Below are 23,429 nucleotides of genomic sequence, written 5' to 3'. Positions count from 1 at the left end.
TTGTCGTTGTTCTAAGGGGTTGTCAGTCATCTCTGCTGTGCCTTAATTGGCTCTTAAGGCATTCTGTGTAATCTCTGTGGTGTTCAGAATGGTTCTAAAGGGGTTCTTAGTCATCTCCACAGTGCCTTAAGTGGCTCTTAAGAGGTTCCATGTGATCTCTGTGGTGTTAAGAGTGGTTCTAAGGGGTTCTTAGTCATCTCTACTGTGCCTTAAGTGGCTCTTAAAGGGTTCTGTGTGATCTCTGTGGTGCTCAGAGTGTTTCTAAGGGGTTCTTAGTCATCTTTACTGTGCCTTAAGTGGCTCTTAAGGGGTTCTGTGTGATCTCTGTGGTGTTTAGAATGGTTCTAAGGGGTTCTTAGTCATCTCTACTGTGCCTTAAGTGGCTCTTAAAGGGTTCTGTAAGATCTCTGTGGTGCTCAGAGTGTTTCTAAGGGGTTCTTAGTCATCTTTACTGTGCCTTAAGTGGCTCTTAAGGGGTTCTGTGTGATCTCTGTGGTGTTTAGAATGGTTCTAAGGGGTTCTTAGTCATCTCTACTGTGCCTTAAGTGGCTCTTAAGAGGTTCTGTGTGATCTCTTTGGTGTTCAGAGTAGATCTAAGGAGTTCTTAGTCATCTCCACTGTGCCTTAAGTGGCTCTTGAGTGGTTGTGTGATCTATGTGCTGTTCAGAGTGGTTCTAAGGGGTTCTTAGCAACTTAAGGCACAGTAGAGATGACTCTTAAGGGGTTCTGTGTGATCTCTGTGGTGTTCAAAATGGTTCTAAAGGGGTTCTTAGTCATCTCTACTGTGCCTTAAGTGGCTCTTAAGGGGTACTGTGTGATCTCTGTGGTGTTCAAAGTGGTTCTAAGGGGATCTCCATGTGATCTCTACTGTGCCTTAAGTGGACTCTTAAGGGGTTCTGGGTGATCTCTAGCGGGTTCTAATTGGCTTCTAAGGGATCTTGAATGATCTCTGCTGTGCCCTAAGTGCCTAAGTGTTCTCTGTGATCTTTATGGTGATTTCAGTGGTTTCTATAGTGATCCGAGTGGTTGCTAAGTAGCAACCAATTCAGAAAAGAGAGAAAAAAAATCATATTCTTATTCCTCTATGTCTTATGTCCTCCTATGTCTTGTTTGTTGTTGTTTTTCTCCAGTTCATAGTGTAAAATCTTACATCTGACTGGTTATAAAGGGGTTGTAAACTTTCCACAACAAATCACCATTGTGACATGATGTGAAATACTTTGGAGCAAAAAAGTTATGTCCTAAAAAGCACCAGTTATTGATCTTGTCTGTCTCTTTCAATGTGTTTGAATCATATTGACCCGATGTATCATATCATATACAGCTTCCCGTTTACATTTCTCATGGATCGTTCCTTGTTTATGAAGTCATGTTAGACGCTCGGGCATCAGTGGATGAATTTGATCTTAGTGCTGTTTTTGGCGAAATGACATTTTGATCAGAAGCTAAGGGAGTTGAAATTGAATTTCACCATTGATCTGGACCGGAATCCCTCTTTGAGTAGACGGGGCCTGCGATACAGAACACCAGGCTAATGAATAAAAACTGATATAGTGCAAGTAAATTTTCCTTCAAGATACACTAACGAGGCTTCTCGTTTTTCTAAGCTTTTCAAGTCTTTGGTGTACACTGATGGTTTAACATCATGTGAAGGTCACAGCCTGAGTGCTTGAGTTTTCTTAGCAGTGCTTTAGATTGACATTGACTTTAATTTACTGACTGTAAGAACAAGGAACAGACTGAGGGACAGAGTACTGTACTAATGGTGTCACATCTGGTACTTAAGTCCCAGTGTACTTCAGTTTGTAAGTCATGGCCTATCCAATTAGCACTTAAACTGTTTGGCAAATATGAGTGTTTTTAGTCTCTGGTTTGGAAATGTTTATGATTGGAGATGCGTATAAGATGACGGCAGCAGTTTTCTTACCCTGTCTGCTTCATGATGACGTTGGCCTACAGCTCCAGCATACACTGACTCACTGCTGTGAATGACACATCCTGAGTGAGACACAGATCAGAGGCAGGCGCTGTGGATTTTTGAATTTTTACAGTGTGAATGTCATGAAGTAAATAACATCACAAAGAGATGATGTTGAAAGACATCATTTCTTTTTGCTTGAAAGAGAATTTTGTTATTTGAATGTTTGTAAAAGTAATATAATATTTTTAATAGTTAAAACAATTAACAACACATTTATTACAGTATTTATTCGTCTTTGTTAATGTTAGTTAATATACAATACACAATATTTTCATTTTCATACATAAAGACTGTAATTTACTTGATTATATTTTTATATTTTTATTTTTATATTCTTATTTTTATATTATTATATTATATTATATTATATTATATTATATTATATTATATTATATTATATTATATTATATTATATTATATTATATTATATTATATTATATTATAATGTTATGCAATATTGTTATATTATAATTTATTATATTATATAATAGTATATTATATTATATTATATTATATTATATTATATTATATTATATTATATTATATTATATTATATTATATTATATTATATTATATTATATTATATTATATCATATTATATTATATTATATTATGCTATATTGTTATTGTTATATTATATTATATTATGCATTCTATTATATTATATTATATTATGCTATATTATATTATGCTATATTGTTATTGTTATATTATATTATATTATATTATATTATATTATATTATATTATATTATATTATGCTATATTATATTATGCTATATTGTTATTGTTATATTATATTATATTATATTATATTATATTATATTATATTATATTATATTATATTATATTATATTATATTATATTATGCAATATTGTTATATTATTCAATTCATTTCACCTTTATTTGCTTTTACAATATAGATTGTGTCAAAGCAGCGTCACATAAAAGATCATAGTAAATTGAAACAGTGTAGTTCATTTTCCAAAGTTTAAGTTCAGTTTAGTTTAGCTCAGTTCAGTGTGGTTTAAAAATCACTACTGAGAGTTCAAACACTGAAGAGCAATCCATCAATGCACAGCTCCACAGATCCTGAACCATGCAAGCTAGTGGCGACAGCGGAGAGGGAAAAACTTCACCAATTGGCGAAGGTGAAGAAAAAAAACCTTGAGAGAACCAGGCTCAGACGGGCACGACCATTTCACCACTGGCGAAACGTTTTGTGCAGAGCTATAGTCCAAGTGCCGGAGGCAGGAAGCTGGACCTCAGCGAAGACTCGTCTGTCACTGGAGCGTCACAGGAATCAGTCTCATGTTCTCCACTACTCCATGACCACCACAGTAGCTGCTCAGGATACGGCCTGGTCCAGGATATGGAAACCTTGGGATCATCTCGTCACTGGTCTTAGATGGCAATAAGTGGCGCTGCGTGGTCTGAGAGCCTCTGGATGAATATCCCCAGGTGGAAATGGAGAATAAAGAGAATAATTAGCGTAGCTGCTGTTCATAGTGCATATAAACGAGATGAAGAAACCTGTGTGGAGCACATGTATCATACCGCTAAGTGATGCACTGAGTGAGTCTTTAATCAAGTTTTGAATTGGAGAGTGTGTCTGAGCCTCTGACGTTATTAGGAAGGCTATTCCAGAGTTTAGGAGCTACATGTATAAGTGGAAGGCTCGACCTCCTTTACTCGACTTTGCTATTTTAAGTACTACCAGAAGCCCTGAGTTTTGAGATCTTAAAGAGCGGGTTGGATTGTAGCGAGACAGAAGATTGGTTAGATAAACAGGAGCTAGATTATTTAGAGCTTTATAGGTAAGAAGAAATATTTTAAATTCAATACGAAACTTAACAGGCAGCCAGTGTAAGGAGGATAAAATTGGGGTGATGTGATCAAATTTTCTAGACCCTGTAAGAACTCTGGCAGCTGCATTTTGTACTAGTTGAAGTTTATTTGAATATTATAATTTATTATATCATATTATAGTATGCTATATTATAGTATGCTATATTATTATATTATATTATATTATATTTAATATATTATATCATATGTTTTCCAATTTCTGTATTATCTGTGGTTGTTAGCTTTACTTATTGGCCAAAATCAGTCCTTTTCTTTTTCAAGTATAGATTATTCTTGGCCAAAGTGCACTGAACGCCTAATGTAACCATAGATGTGACTGAAGTCTAAAAGTATTCAGTCAGCTCAAACTGACACTGAATTTTCGATCTATTCATGTGAGCTTAATTGTGAAAGGCCCGCTGTGAAATGCTGATAAGAGCCTAAGCAAACCTGTCTGTATTCAGACCTTGTCAGCGTATGTGTTCAAAGTAAACACTAGACATACACTCCTTTATGTTATTCATCACTAACAACTCTCCCTTCACAATCACTTTCAGTTTCAATTGCCAATTTCCCATTTCATTCTAGCTGTATGTGTGTCCAGGACCACAGTGACCTGACCGGTGCAGCTTATTATTAAATCCATTAGATTACATTTTAGTGCTCTCTCAGCATCTTTAGCATCTAAAGGTTTTTTTTTTTTTGCCTGCATGTGCTTCACAAGACAAAACATCCTGATTTGCACCACATCAATACTTTACAACTCAGTAGGCCTCGGTTTTCTTGAGCTAAGCATTAATGGGGTCGGAGCCATTTCTATTCATAATGTTTTAATAGAGTATAAACACAGAGTGCCAGATATTGCTTTACTGTGTGTTAATTCCCCACTGAATAACAACACTCACTCTTTACTCTTGGCCTTGTTTTAATAAGAACAAGGGTCTTTGGTTTGCACAGTTTTTAAGTATACTCAAAAATAGGCTGTATATTTAACCTTCGAGCATCTTAGAAGAATATTTGGGGCAAACGCATTCAGTTTTGACTGTTCTTTTCCATTAATATGATCAGTTTAAGACTTACCTAGTTTTTTGTAAGTTTACCATCTGAACACAGGGAAAAATGGACTAGATTTAACAAAGTTGAGTGGTTTAAAAAATATACTTTTCTCTTTGTAAGCCACAGATTTTTTAAATGTATTTATTTATTTATTTTTATTTTTTATCGGATGTCTGAACTTACTGGTATGATTTTATTTTATTTTATTACTAAAGAAAAATAGATATTAATAATATGGTACTTTTAAAGGTAAATACATTAAAAAAATCTGAAAAATGTTATATATATTTTGTTATAAATACATTAAAAAGGTGTAATAATTTTGTACCACACCTGAGATGTTTAGACCCAAAATGTGTCCACATTACATTGGGACAATATAGGGATGCAATTCAAAGGATGCTTAAGGAATTAATTAATTTATTTATTTAAATCATTTAATAATAATAAAAAAACATTTATTATTATTTTTTTTTATCACACCTGAGATGTTTAGGCCCAAATGTGTGCACAATACATTAAAACAATTGAGGGCTGCAATTTACAGGATGCTTAAGGAATGTATTTATTAATTTATTTAGAAATATAGAGATTTATTTATCTTAGAAACCTTTTTACCACCCTAAAGGGCTTTCGTGGCATGGTAGGTTTTCATGGAACCATCAATGCCTGTAGAAAAACTTTTTTTAAGTCTAAAATCTCTCCTACAAAGTTTTCATCAACTGTTGTGAAGATAAAATGCCAAATAATGTTCCATCATCGATCATCAAGCATAACAGATATATACATGAAACAGCACACTTAAAATATAATAAATTGTTAACATTCTCAATTTTATTATATTTAACCGGTGATTTTTTATACAAATGAGTAAAAGACTCAGACTCCACTATATTATCCTGTTTGGGGAAACTAAAATTGCAGCAAGGTGCCAAAACACAGGCGAAGATCCATGTACACATTAACAAAATATTACCACACAACATACAATACATTTTATAGGTGCATCTCCCTCCCCCGGGACTCATTTAATGACCTAATGGCCACCATTATAAAATAATTTCTAGTTCTATTTGTCCTGCAAATAGGAACTCTAAAACAACGTCCTGATGGCAGCAGCTGAAACAAAGAGTACAATAGGTGATCCGGGGTGCATAGGATACCCTGAGCTCTCTTTAAAGCATAATTATGGTAAATTACCATTGGACCAGTTAGGTTAAAACCGGCGATCTTGCCTGCCACCTTCTCCAGGCTACTCAACCTGTTCTTATTTGACACACTCAGATTATAGTACCAAGATGCAATGCAAAACCCATGTGGTTGGAAGCATAGTGGCATATTATAGAGTATATTATATAATATTGTAATAGCTGTGAAGGAAGGAAGTAGAATGAGGAATAAGCTCTCTGGGTTTGTACTTTCTAGTTGTCAAGTTTTGAATGAAAGATTGATAGTTTTACATGTATATCAGTGTGCATTCATACAGTATGTGTAAATGAAAGATGAAAAGGAATAAAGGAATGTTGAACTTGGCTCTCTAGTATGTATTTTTGCAATAGACTCCATAAACTGAAAGGGAGCAGTGTCTGTGAGAGGATGGATAGAGTGTGAAGGGAATTTCAGTTACTGCCAGGTGGATAAACTCAGTCTAAAAAGACCAACAAACCACCTTCTGTATGGTTTGCCTTCTGAAACAACCTGTTGAATGAATTTGTCCTTTTTTTTGGAATGCAATAACATCAATAACAGCAGATATTTGAGTTCATCTAATAACACACTAAGAATTGAACACCGTTTAATAAATCTTTGGCAAATCTCACAATTTATATTTATATTTTTAAACCTTCGTTTACATTTTTGTGAGGCCCAAGTTAGCTACAAGCAGTTTTTACAATGTTTTTGTGTTAATGTTTCTCATTTATTTAGAATACACTGAATAATATTAGGTTCCAAATGCTTATAAATAGGGCCACACAATATATTGAAAAAGTATCGTTATCACGATAAAAGTATCGCAGGGAAGTGCAATTAAATTGAATTAGTTTCATGTGCCAATCATTTGTGTGCTGCATGCATAGGTTGCTTAACCAAATCTAACCAATCAGATGGTGCTTTTTATATATAAGCTCCTCCCACTCCAGTAGGTGCTGTCAGTAACTGAACCAAGAGCTGAAAATAAACACTAATGTTAGAAAAATGACTACAATGAATAACAATCAGAAATTTCACCAAGGTTTTCAGTCATCTGTGGTGTTTTACAGTCTAAATATTTGCACCTTCACGCAGTTTTTATTTTTAATTAATTAGCTCAGAAATACATTTATTACCTGTTTATTTTAGTAATCATAACATAAATATATATACATAGATATTTAAATGACTGATAATATAGCATTTTGCAAGTTAGTTATACAGTAAGCAATATGTTTGTCGTAGCACTCACATTTTGAATATTTTCCAAGTATTGTGCAGCCCTTATTGTAAATTTCACATAATCATTACAAAGAAATGACAAATGACTTATTAATTTAAACATGAAATTTTGAAGTAGATAGACTAAAATTGCATTTTTCTTATGAAAACAAACGTTCTGTCATTGTATTTTAAAACTTATTCACAACTTTGAGAAATCAGCGCATTTCTATTAGGAAATTTCTGCATTAAGACATAATTGCACCTGGAAAGAGAGGTCAGATGTTGTTGTGTGGCCCCTTAAGACAGAAGAGATCTGTTCAGTAATTACATACTAAGTACCGAGCAATTACCCGTCACAATTATTGCAGGACTTGACTATGAATGATTATATTCCTGCTGGATATAATAGAACTATACATGCTTCATAACACCGCACACTGATTTATTTCCACAGAGGCTTCTGATAAAGCCAGATCATTGTATGTGTGTCCACGGTGCATTTGTCGCTGTTTGAATGAGGCAGTGTGTGCCTCTCCTGCTGCTGTGTGTGCTGGTGTCTGTTTATCTGAGATTTTGTGACTGTTTCTAATTTAGAAGCATTCATTTGGGCTTAAATTACAGGGTTCAGACAGATAGGTTCCACTGAGGCCAGGTTGATGAAATATGATCTGGTGCAAGAAATAAGTCAGGATTCTCCGTTTATGTCCTGCAATTCTGGCTTTTATTTGTGTTTATAGGCTTTATCAATATTCTGACTTTATCTCAGAATTGAGACTTTATTTCTTGCTATTATTTATTTAAATGTTAAAATGTTTTTTGCTTTTCTAACTTAAAAAAATGATCTAAATTGCAAAATATGAACACCATTGTTTAAAACTCAAAATAGTTATGATTGTGAGATTTATTGCAATTGTGACTTTATATTTCGTTACTTTGCCTTTTTCCCCTTCAAAATTGTAACTTTTTACAACTTGCTATTTAGCTTTTAGCTTATAATTTTGACTTTACGTATCACAAATGACATTATTACAATTCATGAAATTAAATATTTCTATATGATATCTATCAAAGGTAAAGGTGGATAACTGTGATTTGGGCTGTGAACACTGATCCCTTGGTTCAAAACCATCATGGGTCAACATTAAATGAATGTATACTGTATATGTTTATTAATTGGCCCTGCTGTAATATTGAATTAATTCTTACATTTTCCAAGTGCTGTTTAACAGAATTTATTTCAACAGATTTAAACCTAATAGTTTTAATAAATCATTTCTAATAACTAATTCTTTTTTCTTTTCCATGATGACATGATCATATTTGACTTGTTATTTTGCAAGATTGCATTCAGCTTAAAGTGCAATTCAAAGGCTTAACTAGATTAATTGGGTTAACTAGGCAAGTTAGGTTAATTTGGCAGATCATTGGGCATCTGGGGTTTGTTCTGTAGCCAATCAAAAAAGATAATAATCTCTTAAGGGAACATTTTTATTTTATTTTATTTTTTTCATTACAGTAGAACAAAATATTATAGAAAATACTGTGCTTTATTGCTTTATTTAAACATCACTTATGTGAAATGTTAAAAATAATTTGTTTCACAGGTGATTTAATATTTGTGTCTTTAACTTTTATATACAGTTTCTTTTCAATCATTTTACCACAAATTTCAGAATCCTGGCAAACTCAAGACACAAAACTCATCAAAGTTGCCAAAATTGCACATTTTTGCAAAACTCTTACCTCTTTTTTTTTTTTTTTCAAATGCTTGGATACAATACACACAAGTCAAAGACTTGTTCATTGAACTAAAATCACTTTTTCAATATAACAATTAAACATCTCAGTGATCCCATGTCAAAATGCTATTCAAACATTATTACATATGAAGTAACTGTGCATTCCTTTAATTAACACGATGTAATATCAACTGATACAAGCGCTCAAAATAACAAATAACTGTTGCATTACTCTTGTTTCATAGAAACTGATGAACAATATTACATATTTAGATGATGAAAGTTTTAGGATAGATCAAATTACATCAGTTACCAAAGAAGATGACCCAACTAGTCTTATCTACAGTATATAGTTCATCCTTAATCCATATATGTATATATATGCTTTTTTTTCACTTTTTTATAAGAAAAAAGAGACAATGTGGTTTCGTTTTAGGCAATGTGTGTGTTTTAATTTCAGCTGTTCAACGTTGATGTTCAATGAAGAATCATAGATAGTAGATAGTGTGTGTTACCTTCAATAATTTTCAGATCAAGTATTGCACCCTTCATTCATAAATCTCTCACTTGTAATGTGTGAGCATATTTACTGTACAAAATTGTCTGTGAACTATGAGGGCAAAAAAATAAAACAAATGATTAAAATAATCGCTCATTAATCGTTAAAATATTCAATAATCGGGATTTTGATTTTAGGCCAAATCGCCCAGCCCTATATGAACACACTTATTTATGGGTGATCTAAAGATATGTTCCTGTAGTATTTGTATGATATAAGGACTATGTGAATCAATGATCCTGCAAATTCAAGACTTCTCTAAAGAAATGAACGCAACATGCACCGTTTTGAACACTGGAGAACCTGCGTTAAAAGTAGGGTAACACTTTATTTTGATGGTCTGAGTAGACTGTCTGCTTAATATCTGTTGATACTGTTCCTTCAACAGACATTTAACTGACTGTAAGAAACTTTGGAATTACATGTCAACTAACCTCAACCCCAACCATAACCCCAACCTAACAGTCTACTTATAATCTAATGAGAATTATTTGGCATGTAGATGCAACGTAACTTAATTCAACAAACGGGCCATCAAAATAAAGTGTGAGCAAAAGTAGTTACTGTTTAGAGTTTTGTGTCTAGAGTTGACACCAGGGGCAAAATTGACATCAGGGTTCTGAAATTTGTGGCAAAACAATTGAAAAAACTGTAAATAAAATAAAACATTTTGAACTTTTTTTTTTTTAATTGTAAGTTTATTATTGCGATTTGTATATGCTTTCTCATAATTTGATTAACCATGCTGCTCTAATTCGGGATGATATTGTGGAAATATAATTTTATATAATCTAATTTCAAATGATCAATAATCTACATATAACTGAAGAGTTAATCTAGGGCCATATGGAATCTGCAGACGGTTTTTGCTGTTTCTGCGCAGAATTGTGTTAAAAATCTGCGGATTTCTGTGGAATCATTTTAGGAGTATCATATCTAAAACCTTAATATATAAAATAAAAAGTGATACCTTTTTAACTTTTATTTAATGTTTATAATGCAAATCCAATAAGATTCACTTTATTTGGTAAACAAAGCAAGTCTCTCATATAATATATCTACTAAAAGACAGAAAATATTACTGTACAAACTGCATTGTACATAAATCAGATGAACATTTTCATAATAGTCAATAATATTACTGTAATTAATTTAAAAACTGAATAAATTTAGATTTACATACATTTACTCAAGTAAATAAACAGAATTAATGATGGGCTGGAAATCTATGGAATTCTGCGGAAAATCTGTGGAATTCTGTGCGCGCAGATTCCGTGTTGGCCTAGAACTTATACCTTTGGTTTTTAATTATATAATTTCCAGCCTGATCTCACGAGAAAACGTAAGTATTTTACGTTTTGTCAGTTTAGTGGCTAATTCGTACAATTCGTACGAGTTCAGTCGTACGAAATTGTACGATTTTAAAAAGGAGGCGTGGCACCTAACCCCACCCCTAAACCCAACCATCATTGGGGGATGAGCAAATCATACTAAATTGTACGAATTAGATCGTACGAATTAGCCACTAAATCAAAAAGTTACGAATTGCCGTGAGATTGTGTTGATAATTTCATTACAGCCCAGCCATGAGGGACATTTTCCCTTTGTCTTTCTGATTACTGGCTGAGCCAAAGTGATGCAAATGCTACGGTCAGGCTTTTTACAACTCTGCCTTTATCTTCGGGTGATTCTTTCATGCTAAAGAAACCCTTTTGTTGATTAACTTATGTGGTCAGTAGCTGGGCCGGTTTCTAACACCTGTATGCCAGTTATCATGTTGACTCCAATACTGAATTTGCATGCTTTGTTTAGCCCTCTCCTCCTAAGAAGACATTAGGTTAGACAGAAGACACAAATTTCTTCTGTCTAACATTTTAAGAAATTCTTATTACATGTTTTATACTGTTGTCATTTGTAATTTTACTGTTTCTGTATGTGTGCTCATGTGTTTTTGATTTTAGGTTGCCTTTTAAAATCTGGCAGGGGGCAACAGATGAAAATTAGCCCCCGTGGCTAACTCTGGCTTATTTACAGTCTCACTGTTTATTAATGAGCATTGTCCCTGTTAAATTAATAAATTACAAATTATAGACAGAACATCTTTGTCTTAATTCAGACTTGTGATAAAACTCGCAGACTGCAGACCTCCAAATAGGCTCCTGCAGACACGTGGACTTCTTGAAGACGCTGCAGATTAACCAGCACGTCTCAATAAAGGAATTCTGCTTGTTTCAAGTCTCCTGGACTGGGTTTTCACAACAATATTCATGTGAACGCATTTATCACTGAAGCTACTCTTTAGTTTTAAAGGGCATCCTTGAATCAGGAGGAGATGCACTACAGGGTTACGGGGTCAGTTTCCCCAGACTTGGACGAGAGAAAGAACCATCAGAAAATGTTGCTGAGCACTGCAGAATTGGAGAGAAAGCTGCGGTCAGTGGGATGCATGTGATCCACAGCTCTGAATAGAAACCGTGACTCCTGAGGTGGAAAAATGCTGATGTATGGAAGTGAAGCTGGAGGATCAAAAAAAATGTCAGAAGGAAGTGGGAGTCGAGAAGGAGCACGAGGCACTAAAAGACATCACTGTTCTCCTTCCCTCTATAAACTCCCTCTTTTACATTCTAGCAAACGGAGGGGAGTTTGACACAGTTTTCCAGAGAAATACCCAAACTGTTTCTGCTAATTAGTGAATTCGGTTAACTCTTAGAGGAAGTGAGTGTGCTCGAGTGGGAAGTGATGTTTTAAAGGGACAGGCCCAGAGATACACATTTGACCTCTAATGCTGAGGAAATTCCACACTTGGCCGAATAAACATGCTGTTTAGTGAGACAAGGACGAGAGTTTGACCTCGGCTGTCAGCAACACTGCTAGTTTATAGCAGCACTGCAGCATTTCCAGGTTATGTAAACTACTCTAGTAATGCAGGATCTGTGGGGTTTCTCTAGCAGTGACCTCGGTGTTAGCCACAAGGGTCTGCGGGTAAATAAATAGTTTGGGGTCAAGGTTTCATGCTCCTTGGGGAAGATAAATGAAGTGTTTATTAGACTTTTCTCCGCATGAGGGTGGTTGACAAATAGCTACACTTATATGCATGGTGAGAAGTTTGAATGTTGATTTTTACTTGGTGCAACTTCCTTTATGCTCTTTAATCAGATAATAGTGTTTGTTTAAAAGGTTGCATTAGTAGTCCTACAATATAATATGAATTTAAATAATTAGCAAATGGAAATAATTAGTTAATAATGATAATAAAAAACAAACAAAAACACTGCATTTAACGTGTGCTTCACACAGGTGAGTGGGCTTGACAAACCACCTGTAGAGATCTTCTCTCTCTAAGGTAAAAAAAAACACTCCTGACTCTAGCACCTAATTCTCTGAGCATTAACAGTTTATCTGTATAATTAGCACTTTACTAAATGTAAAATGTAATTAATTTTTAATAAAATTGTATTCATTCCTTCATTCCTTTATTTCATCATTCATTCATTTTTTGATTTGTCATTCATTTGTTTTTCATACATTCATTCATGTTTTTCATTCATTTATATATTTCAGATTTCTATTTTCTGTAATTACCTATTATCAATTTACAATAGTTATTGTTTTGTTTAGATTTTCAGATTTTTCATCTTTTTAATTAGTTTTCGGAGTCGTTGTTGTTAAATTAAATTACATTTTATTTTATTTTTGAACGCGTAAGAACTGAATTTGAAAATTTAGACATTTGTTGTTATTGCTTGTTTTATATTTTTCATATTTTTATTTTATGTAATTGTTTATTCATTATTAATTTAAATTGTTTTTTTAGTGCATTGTTTATATTTTTAGTTTTTTAAATTTTTTTATTAGTTTTTATCGTCTTTGTAGTTTAATTTAAATTTTATTTAATTTTATTTTTGAACACGTAAGAACTATATTTGAAAATTTGGACATTTATTGAAACTGCTTGTTTTATATTTTTCATAATTTTATTTTATGTAATTATTTATTTATTATCAATTTAAATAGTTTTTTTAGTGCATTATTTATTTATATATATATTTTTTCTTTTTTTCTTAGTTTTTATCGTCTTTGTAGTTTAATTTAAATTATATTTAATTTTATTTTTGAACACGTAAGAATTATATTTGAAAATTATTGATGCTGCTTGTTTTATATTTTTCATATTTTTATATTCTGTAATTGCTTATTCATTATCAATTTATAACTGGATTTCTTTTTTATTGTATTGTTTATTTTCAGATTTTTTTCATCTTATTTTTTTAATCTTTATTTTTATATCACTGTAGTTATGTTTAATTTAATTTAATTTTGCTTATTCATTATTAATTTATAATAGTTTTTATGTTTATATTTTCAGATTTTTTTAATCTTTTTAATTAGTTTTCATCGTCATTTTAGTTAAATTAAATTACATTATATTTTATTTTATTTTATTTTTGAACACATAAGAACTGAATTTGAAAATTTAGACATTTGTTGTTATTGCTTGTTTTATATTTTTCATAATTTTATTTTATGTAATTGTTTATTCATTATCAATTAGTGTTTCTTTTTTAGTGCATTGTTTATATTTTCAGTTTTTTGCATCTTTTAATTTGTTTTAATATCATTTTTATTTATTATTAATATTATTATTTATTATTATTATTATTATTTTATCTATTTTATTTTATTATTAATTTTATTATTTTTATTATTTATTTATTTATTTATTTATTTGTTTATTTATTTATTTATTTATTATTGTTTTATTTTATTTATTTTATTTTATTTTATTTTATTTTATTTTATTTTATTTTATTTTATTTTATTTTATTTTATTTTATTTTATTTTATTTTATTTTATTTTATTTTATTTATTTATTTTTTATGTCTTGTTTGAGAATGATTTTAGTCCAGACAGATGGTGTCACTTGTCAGTCTGGTCTACAGTGGGTAAATATCCTCAGTCCATCCATGCTGTCATCCAAATACATGTTCAGCTGCCTCATGTGATCTTCTCCTCTACCGTCTGTGACCCCAGAAGCTGTAGTCAGTAATTAGCCGTTGACGCCGCTCAGATTAATCAGGGTTAGGAGGTTCAGCATATGTGCAGTGTTTTACATCCCATGGCACTAATTACCTCAACATTTAATCTGAAGAGGTTCAAAGAAGATTTGACTGCTGTAAACCTCCAATCTTGTTTGGGACATTTAACTATGTCCCATTTAGATTTGGCTGGAATAGAGGATAAGAAGCCCATCGAGTGCTTTGCCTTCTATCTGTACTGTCTGATTAAACTTCAAAATCAATAACAAATGTCTTTTCCATTTTGATAAACTGACTCCTAAAGTAACACTGTTTAGTATTTTGAGCGTTTCTATATCTTAAAATAATACTTTTTAATATTCATAAATTTATTAAGTCATCGTTGTGGCTTTAGAGGGGTACAATGTTATAAGACCAAATAAAAAATATTTTGGGTCATTGTTTTATAAGAAGTGCTAACTCTCTTTTTTTGTCAGATTTTTTATGTACTTATTTGACTTTAAAGGCCCAATGAAATGTAGTTCTATATAATTATATGAAACTACAAACTTGAAGCTGATTTCTGTTTATTATCAGTTGTTTGCTTTTCAAATGAAAGGAAGATTAACAGCAATGTTACAGAGGTGATAAAAAGAGGAGACTTTTAACTTGTCCTTCAAGTATTGTCTTTTTAAAAGCATGATAATGTCATTGTGACATTTGAAAAAATATGTAATCGTTTATTAATATTGAAAACAGTGAGCCACGGCATAGTTAATCATTTAAATACTTCAAAATATTTTAATAAATAAGAAAAAAACTATAACTTATAATTAAATACGCTTAGAAAAATAAAAGAAAGAATAAAAAAATATATATACAAATTATACAAAGCACTAAAGATGTCAATGAAAGGGTGTATCTCAATTAGCACCCTTGTTCAGAAGTCAGTGCAACGATCAGGGTATCAGCCATTTGAAAGGCTAACTCAATTGCACAATTCTTCCAGTGCACTAAAATGTCAATCATTATTCACACTGTAAAACCCAAAAAGTGAAGGTAACTCAAACCATTTGAGGAAACCGATTGCACCGAAGGAACCATTACGTTCAAAAAGTAATGAGTACTGTGAACTTAATCCATTTGAGTAAACAAAGCAATTAAAGCACAGTAAAACTCAATAAATAAAGAGAACTCGAACCAACTGAGTACTGTAAAACCTAATAAGTTAAGTCAACTCAAACCGTTTGAGGAAACTAATCGCTACAAGCATTTCAGTTAAAAAACTAATCTATATGAGTACTGTGAACTTACTCCATTAAAGTTAAAGTAATGAGGTATTTAATTAACTCATTACCTTCAACACTGAGTTTCAAACTATTTTCAAATGTGTAGAATTAACTTTCAGTCAATTTTGAGTTAACTACACTCATTTCATTTGATAAAGCTGACTGTTTTACAGTGCACTATGTGCCCTTGATGGAAGTTTGGTAATGGAATTATGAATCAAGAGGCCTTTTTTAAAAGAATTTTATTTATTTTTAACATAAACAAACATAGCTAGTTATGGTGCTCAGCATATATAAGCACACCCCTCACAAATCTATCTTTTAAATTCATATTTTTAATAGGAAGCTATACAATATTATATTGTGCATGGACATTAGATTAGTCAGTAATGAAGGCAAATCTGGAGCTTATCTAACAAGATAAATTACAATAACAGTCCAAAAACTAGTACAGCCAAATTTATGTTATAGAACAAATATTAAATAGAAATTTCAAAAAGAGGAAAAATCAATAGAAGCAAAACAATTGAAAAATTTAGGTTGTCATTTTTTTTGCAGTATTTTGCTTGAATTTAATTGTATTATCCTTGTATTTTTAAATCAGTTTGGTGACTAAAATATTATTTTAATAAATATATCTGTTTAATAAATCAGTTTTGTTTAAATGCACCAAAATACAGCCTATATTCAATGAGAAATGGAGAAAAATACTCATTTTCAAAATGGGGTGGACTCCGTTATGGTGAGCACTGTAGGTTAGGAACAATCTAGCAAACACTTACATTTTTTAGTGGTTAAAATGTTGCTTAAATATGAAACAATCAAGTGATTTAACGTATAAAATAGTTAAAAAAAAAAAAAAACTTCAAATTAATATATGAACATTATTAGTTCTACTGTTTATAATATGAAATGGATTAAATATGACCTCCAAAGACTACGTCGAATAGTTCGAACTGCTGAGCGAATCACTGGTACAACCCTTCCTACTCCCCAAGAACTGTACTAATCCAGAGCGAGCAGAAGGGCTGCCAAAATCACTCTGGACCCCTCACACCCAGCACACTGCCTCTTTGAACTTTTACCTTCTGGTTGACGCTACAGAGCACTGCGCACCAGAACAGCCCGGCACAGAAACAGTTTCTTCCCTCAGGCAATCCATCTCATGAACACTTGATGAAAATAATTGCGAAACCAACATCACTACTTGCTATACACTTTTATACACATATACACTTATTTAACAACACACTTTACATGCCAATTTGCACATAACAGCTGCACATATAACGTTGTATATAGTAATAAACACGTACATACACTTGTCAATCTGTATATTTGCACTCACTACTTTTAAAAAAAAAAAAAATTTATTATCTGTTTTTGTCCTGTCTCTGTAATCCTGTTGCACTGTAGAAGCTCTGTCACGAAAACAAATTCCTCGTATGTGTGAACATACCTGGCAATAAAGCGCTTTCTGATTCTGATTCTGATAAACTCCAGTTTTGATGAAATACAATACAATGATAACATTCTCATGTCAAGCTCATCAGTGCCCTTAGTAGTGTTCGAAGTTGTGCGCACACGACCTACTGATGAACGACCTCTGGAGCTAGTGAGCTGATTGTAAACTTTGTTTTGTAAAACATTCAGCAGAATGCTCCGTTATCACCTGCTTCTGCATGTGTTGGGTTTTTCCTGTAAAGCTGTCACCGATGTGTGAAGTTATCATTAAAGCCCAGTGTTGATATCAGCCAGAGGTTGAAGGTGAGAGTCAGAACCGGACGGAAGACTCACCTCCTCCCATAATGCATTTCCTAGCCTGAGTCACTTAGTTTGCTTTGGACGGTCGTTCTCAACACTCCCCAGAAGATTTATATTTTGGCGACACACCATCAAAAGTGACGGCTATTTTCCATGTGCGTTATCAGTGTTTTGTAGCTCTTGATTTCACAGCAGTCATCCACAATGTGTTTGTCACTGATAATCAATGGACCGATAGTCAACCAGGATCCACTTGTTGACATCAGTCACTTTCCTCATGTGTGGAGACAGATACTCCAGCCATTGATATCCCTGCACTGTGAAGTAAAGCAAAAAAAGTTCCTTCTGGATTTCGTGCGTGGGACATTTTACGTTTTTGTGGCCTAAAATAAATAGTTTTGTGTTCGATTTTCATAAAATATGCTGTTGTTTAAATAGAAAATGCACAGGCAACTGTATTATGAATTAGATTTGGAGTCTGTCATTTATATAAAGTAAACACTAAAAGAAATGAAGGGTTACTATTTAACCCTAAAAAGTCTACTGTGTTATGTTCAATATGACGAATGAACAAAAATTAACAAAATATTAGATAACGACTACATTAGCAAAATCATTAGCATTTGATGCTAAAGTTTTAATTATGATGCATTTGTTCAGTAAATTAGCATTGAAGGCCTCCTGCACTGCATAATGTTTTGTCCACCACTATAAAAATGAGCTTTCATCATAAAACTAAGCGTTTCATCTTACCAGTGAGCAAGTGCATTATAATTATATGCATTATTTATAAGTGGTCTGCTTTATAATTGTAAAAATATAATCGATTTTTAAAGCCATATAAATGTAGTCATATAAACACTGAGTAAACACTGAGCTGTTTTATTATTATTATTATTATTATTATTTGTTTGTTTTCAAATTCTTGACAATTATAAAGGTCTGATTTATCAGCTGAAATAATAATACATCTGAATACTCGTTTCTGTGTTTTAATTTACATTAAAATCTTCTTTTCGAATCTGCAGCATGCAGTTTAAAAAAAAAGAGCTCCTGCAAATTTTGTGGCATTTCATTCACTTGATTAAGTTAAATTGCTTCTCTTTTATGATGCTAATGGGAATTTTTGAATGATGTGGGCATTTCCGTGTTGGTTTCTAAAGCAAATATAGGCGAAATGGATGCTGAATGCGCAGTTAAACGTTTCTTGGAAGGATTTGGACTGCAGCTGTCTTTTCCAGGCCTTTAGTCATCTTGTTTTAGTGGCCTAAATGATGTTGCACTTTGGCGCCATCTAACGATTGACATTTATTTATTTATTTATTATTTTATTCATTTATTTGAAAACGCAGCGAGTGCAGGGTTCATTCATTCATTAATTTTCTTTTCAACTTAGTCCCTTTATTAGTCTGGGGTCTTCACAGCGGAATGAACCGCCAACTTGTCCAGCATACGTTTTACGCAGCGGATGCCCTTCCAGCCGCCACCCATCACTGGGAAACACCCATACACACTCATTCACACACGTACACTACGGACAATTTAGCCTACCCAATTCACCTGTACCGCATGTCTTTGGACTTGTGGGGGAAACCAGAGCACCCGGAGGAGAATGCAGGGTTGTTCTGGTTAATTAAAATGCAATTTAAAACCATTACGTGTGTAGAATTTTCATTTATACTTGGGGGGAAAAACAAGTCCATACAATTTCAAGGTTTTCCAGTTATCCATTACATCCATTATAGTTATCTGCATTATTTTCAAGTCGAAAATATTACAATTTATATGTGTGTGTCTGTATGTGTATATATGTACACACATATGTACTGTACACGTGTGTACTAATCTACTTCTTCAAAATTCTATATCAGAGATCCGCTAGATGGCGCCACACATATCAAAAACGAAAATCACTATAATAAAAGTAACTACAGAGCTACTACAGATAGATATAAATCACAGCAATTAAAAGTCCTCTGATGTCTATAAGCATTCATTTTGGGGTCAAATCACTTGAGAATTGAATGAATAGTGCCCTGACAGCAGTGATAGCCTCACCCGACTGAATTCCTCCACATAATTATTGTTAACATCAAGTTTCAATTCTGTAGCCTCTAGTTCTAGTTAGTGTCATTCAGATTGTCAGTTTCATCACCACCAGCTCGTCTCTAGTGTTTCTCAAAATCTCCAGCACATTTATAGATGACCCAATCCTCCTCCAGCATGTTCAAACCTTTAGCTTTTGGAGGCGTTGAAAGAGTGTTGTCAGGCTGTTTGTCTGTGTTGTTCATGGCTGTCAGTGACCGTGTTTGTCTCTGTCCTCCAGACTGCAGCTACACATGTCATCTGGAGTGTCAGGGGCTTGTTCAGCTGGACTGCAACCAACTTGAGCAGCGGACCGAGGACGAGTCTGACCCCAATCCACGGCGGCCCGGCGCCAGAGACCCTCAGGAGACCGTGAGTTCATTACTGCTTTTTGCGCACTGTATAAAACACAGCTTCTCACTAACCGCTTATTAAAAGTATAGTTCACCTAAAAATACAAATTTACTCACTATTTACTCACCCTCAAGTGGTTTCGAACCCTGAGGTTTTCTTTATTCGGTTGAACAACAAAAGAAGATATTTTGTAGAAAGCTGAAAACCTGTAAACATTGACTTCCATAGTAGGAAAAATAAATACTATGGAAGTCAATGGTTACAGGTTTTCAAGTTTCTTATTTTGTGTTAAACAGAAGCAAGAAACTCAAGGTTTGAAACAAGTAAAGGGTGAGTAATATGATGACAATATTACATTTTTTTGCTTGAACTATCTCTTTAAGATGTGACTATCCCTTTAAATTGTGACTATGGTTACTGGTATGGTTACTGCTTCGAGGTCCAAGTCTCTACTCTTTTGAATTGACAAAACTCACACAGTAAAGTGGATCCTTTCAAAATTATGGTGTTCAGTAGAGTCTCTGTTGCATCCTAATATTATTACCATTTGTAAAGTACGAAACACTGTCTGATTATCTCAGTTCAGGCATCAGGGTGGGAAACAGAGGTCAACTTTTTTGTTTTGTGTAATACGTGCTTTAATAAACCAAATGTATATATTTAATTTATTTACATCTAATTTATTAATCAAACGTATTTCATTTGTCAGTGTATTCAGGGATGTTGAGTGTATTCTGTCCTACATTACAGTAACCTTGAATTGGCTATTTCAGAAGATGTGTGTGTGATTCTCAAAGACGATGATTCCTTGATTCTTTTATTGATGTCAAACAAACAATGACGATTTTGCATTCCTTCACCAATAAATGGATGACCTTGAAATATTACTTTTACTTTTAGGCTATATGTAGTAACACCTATTTACAAGAAAAGCATCTTGTGAGCACTTACAGTATGGTGTCTATTGGTGTTCTAGATCTGCTGGTTTCAGACTGCTGAGTGAATTTTATCTTGCAATTATGCACTCACAATGGTATGAACTGTTATAGTGGTTAGCACTGTTGTCTCACAGCAAGAAGGTCGCTGGTTCGAGCCTCGGCTGGGTCAGTTGGCGTTTCAGTGTGGAGTTTGCATGTTCTCCCTGCGTTCGCGTGGGTTTCCTCCGGGTGCTTCGTTTTCCCCCACAGTCCAAAGACATGCGGTACAGGTGAATTGGGAATGCTAAATTGTCCGTAGTGTATGAGTGTGTATGGATGTTTCTTAGAGATGGATTGCAGCTGGAATGGCATCCACTGGGTAAAACATGTGCTGGATAAGTTGGCGGTTCATTCCGCTGTGGCGACCCTGGATTAATAAAGGGACTAAACCGAAAATAAAATGAATGAGTGAAATTGGCCGTAGAGTCTGAGTGTGTGTAAATGAGAGTGTTTGGGTGTTTCCCAGTATTCGTTTGCCAGCTGCAAGGGAATCCACTGCGTAAAAGTTGGCGGATTAATTATTTTAATTATTAATATTACTATTTAAGATCCAGATACAGAGCGAACTATGTCTCATTATTTAACCTTCAGGGTGCTCAAGTGTTAATTAACCCCCCCTGTAGTTCTCACCCTGTCAAGCATTTACATAAACATTACAATCATGATTTTCAATAGCATTAAAGCAGGCTGTGAGCGTAAATTTTTTCCTCTAATAGAGCATTTTGACCCAGAAACTGTGACGCATGACATCAGACTTAACAACCGGATAGAGAAACACAAGGAGAGCATCCCGAAAGGTAATTCGTCTGGTGAAGCAAAAAATGGGTCACAGGCCTGTTTTAATAGGATAACAGGGAGTGTGTTATTGTGCGTAGCTAGGAAAGCAAAAATAATTTAATTAAAGAGATAGTCCATCCAAAAAATCTAACTCATTTACTTATCCTCCACTTGTTCCAAACCTGTTTGACTTTCTTTCTTTGGTTGAACAAAAAATAAGATATACGAAAGAATGCTGGGGGAAAAATCCATTGACTACCGTAGTATTTATTTACATAAAATGGATATCAATATCTTTATTTAATTATTTATTTTACAACCTTTATCACAATATCTTGTTTCGTGTTCAACAGAAGAAATAAATTCATACATGTTTAGAACCACTTGAGTGTGAGTAAATTGTAAATAAATAAAAAAATAAATAAAAATTTGGGTGAACTATACCTGTAAACTCTTCCAAATATCTGATACGTATCCTAAAGCATGACTATTTTAAATTTAATCTCACAATTTTTATTTATTTATTTGTTTTACTCTGAAACAGACATAGTAATGGATTTATAACAGTGACTTTGACATACCGTGGTAGAAAATTATACTATATTCTCTTTGTAATGTATTCCCTTTTGAGGCACTTTTTGATGATTGCTGTAGGTGAAGCATGTAGAGCGCTCTCCAGATTTGGAAAGAGAGCATGAAATTATGCAGCAAGATGCGAGGGACGAAGCATAAACTGGATCTGATCCTCCCTGAGTCGCTTTGCTGGGACACATTAGCACATGCTTAACTGCCTCTCTGATGCTTGGCTGCGTTTCTGCAGTTTAGTCCAGGTACACAGGAAGTGACAGCGCAGTTGGGACTGAGAAAGAGCAGCGGGAGCCTGCAGAGGGCAAACTGTCCTCAGCAACACACACACATGGAGATATAGAAAAAGTTTTTAGGAAAAACCCATGACCTCAATCCATACCAAACTATGAGGACATCTAATAACCTATTTGATCACCTTTGAATTATTAGTTATTCACATATTTTTTTTCTTCTGAAATATTGACCTTTCTTCTTGTTTTTAATTCTAATAAATTTGAATCTTAAAGGCACAATATGTTAATTTTTGATTAAAATATTAAAAACTTACATTATCGTAAATGTTTAAAAAAAATGTTGAAATAAAAAAAGAAAGAAGCAATTTTAACTAGTAAAACAGGCTTTTTTTATGCATTAGTAATTTACAAATACATGAAAACAGGCAAATAAAAATTCCAAAGATAATTAAAAAACGAATAAAAAACAAAAACAAAAGGAAGACATTCAGAGGACGCCAAAAACAGATTCAGAATAGCTTACAATAGACATAGCATTTACATTTTTTACAGCTTTGAGAGACTTCATTAATAGAATAAGTTCGTTGAAAAAAACCCTTGTATAACGGAGGAGATTTTGAAAGTCTACATTTGTGGAGAAAGATTTTACCATTTAAAATAATAAAATTAACCTAGTGAAACAGGCGGTATTCTGTGTCACCATGCTAATGACATCATACACCCTCGATTTCTGGTTTGATTCTATAAA

At 33.2% G+C, this 23,429-nt stretch overlaps 1 protein-coding gene across 2 annotated transcripts in view; it reads left to right on the top strand.

Moving 5' to 3' along the window:
• rassf5 (Ras association domain family member 5) overlaps positions 1-23,429 on the top strand; it is a 79,987-nt gene that overhangs the window by 14,268 nt on the left and 42,290 nt on the right. For both annotated transcript variants that reach the window (XM_056468091.1, XM_056468093.1), the window contains exon 2: positions 19,994-20,124. In XM_056468091.1, coding sequence (XP_056324066.1) covers positions 19,994-20,124 — 131 coding nt within the window. The remainder of the gene's footprint in view (positions 1-19,993; positions 20,125-23,429) is intronic.

The sequence above is a fragment of the Danio aesculapii genome, chromosome 11 (assembly GCF_903798145.1).
Source record: "Danio aesculapii chromosome 11, fDanAes4.1, whole genome shotgun sequence".
NCBI lineage: Eukaryota > Metazoa > Chordata > Actinopteri > Cypriniformes > Danionidae > Danio > Danio aesculapii.
This window is presented reverse-complemented; position numbering and strand designations above follow the sequence as displayed.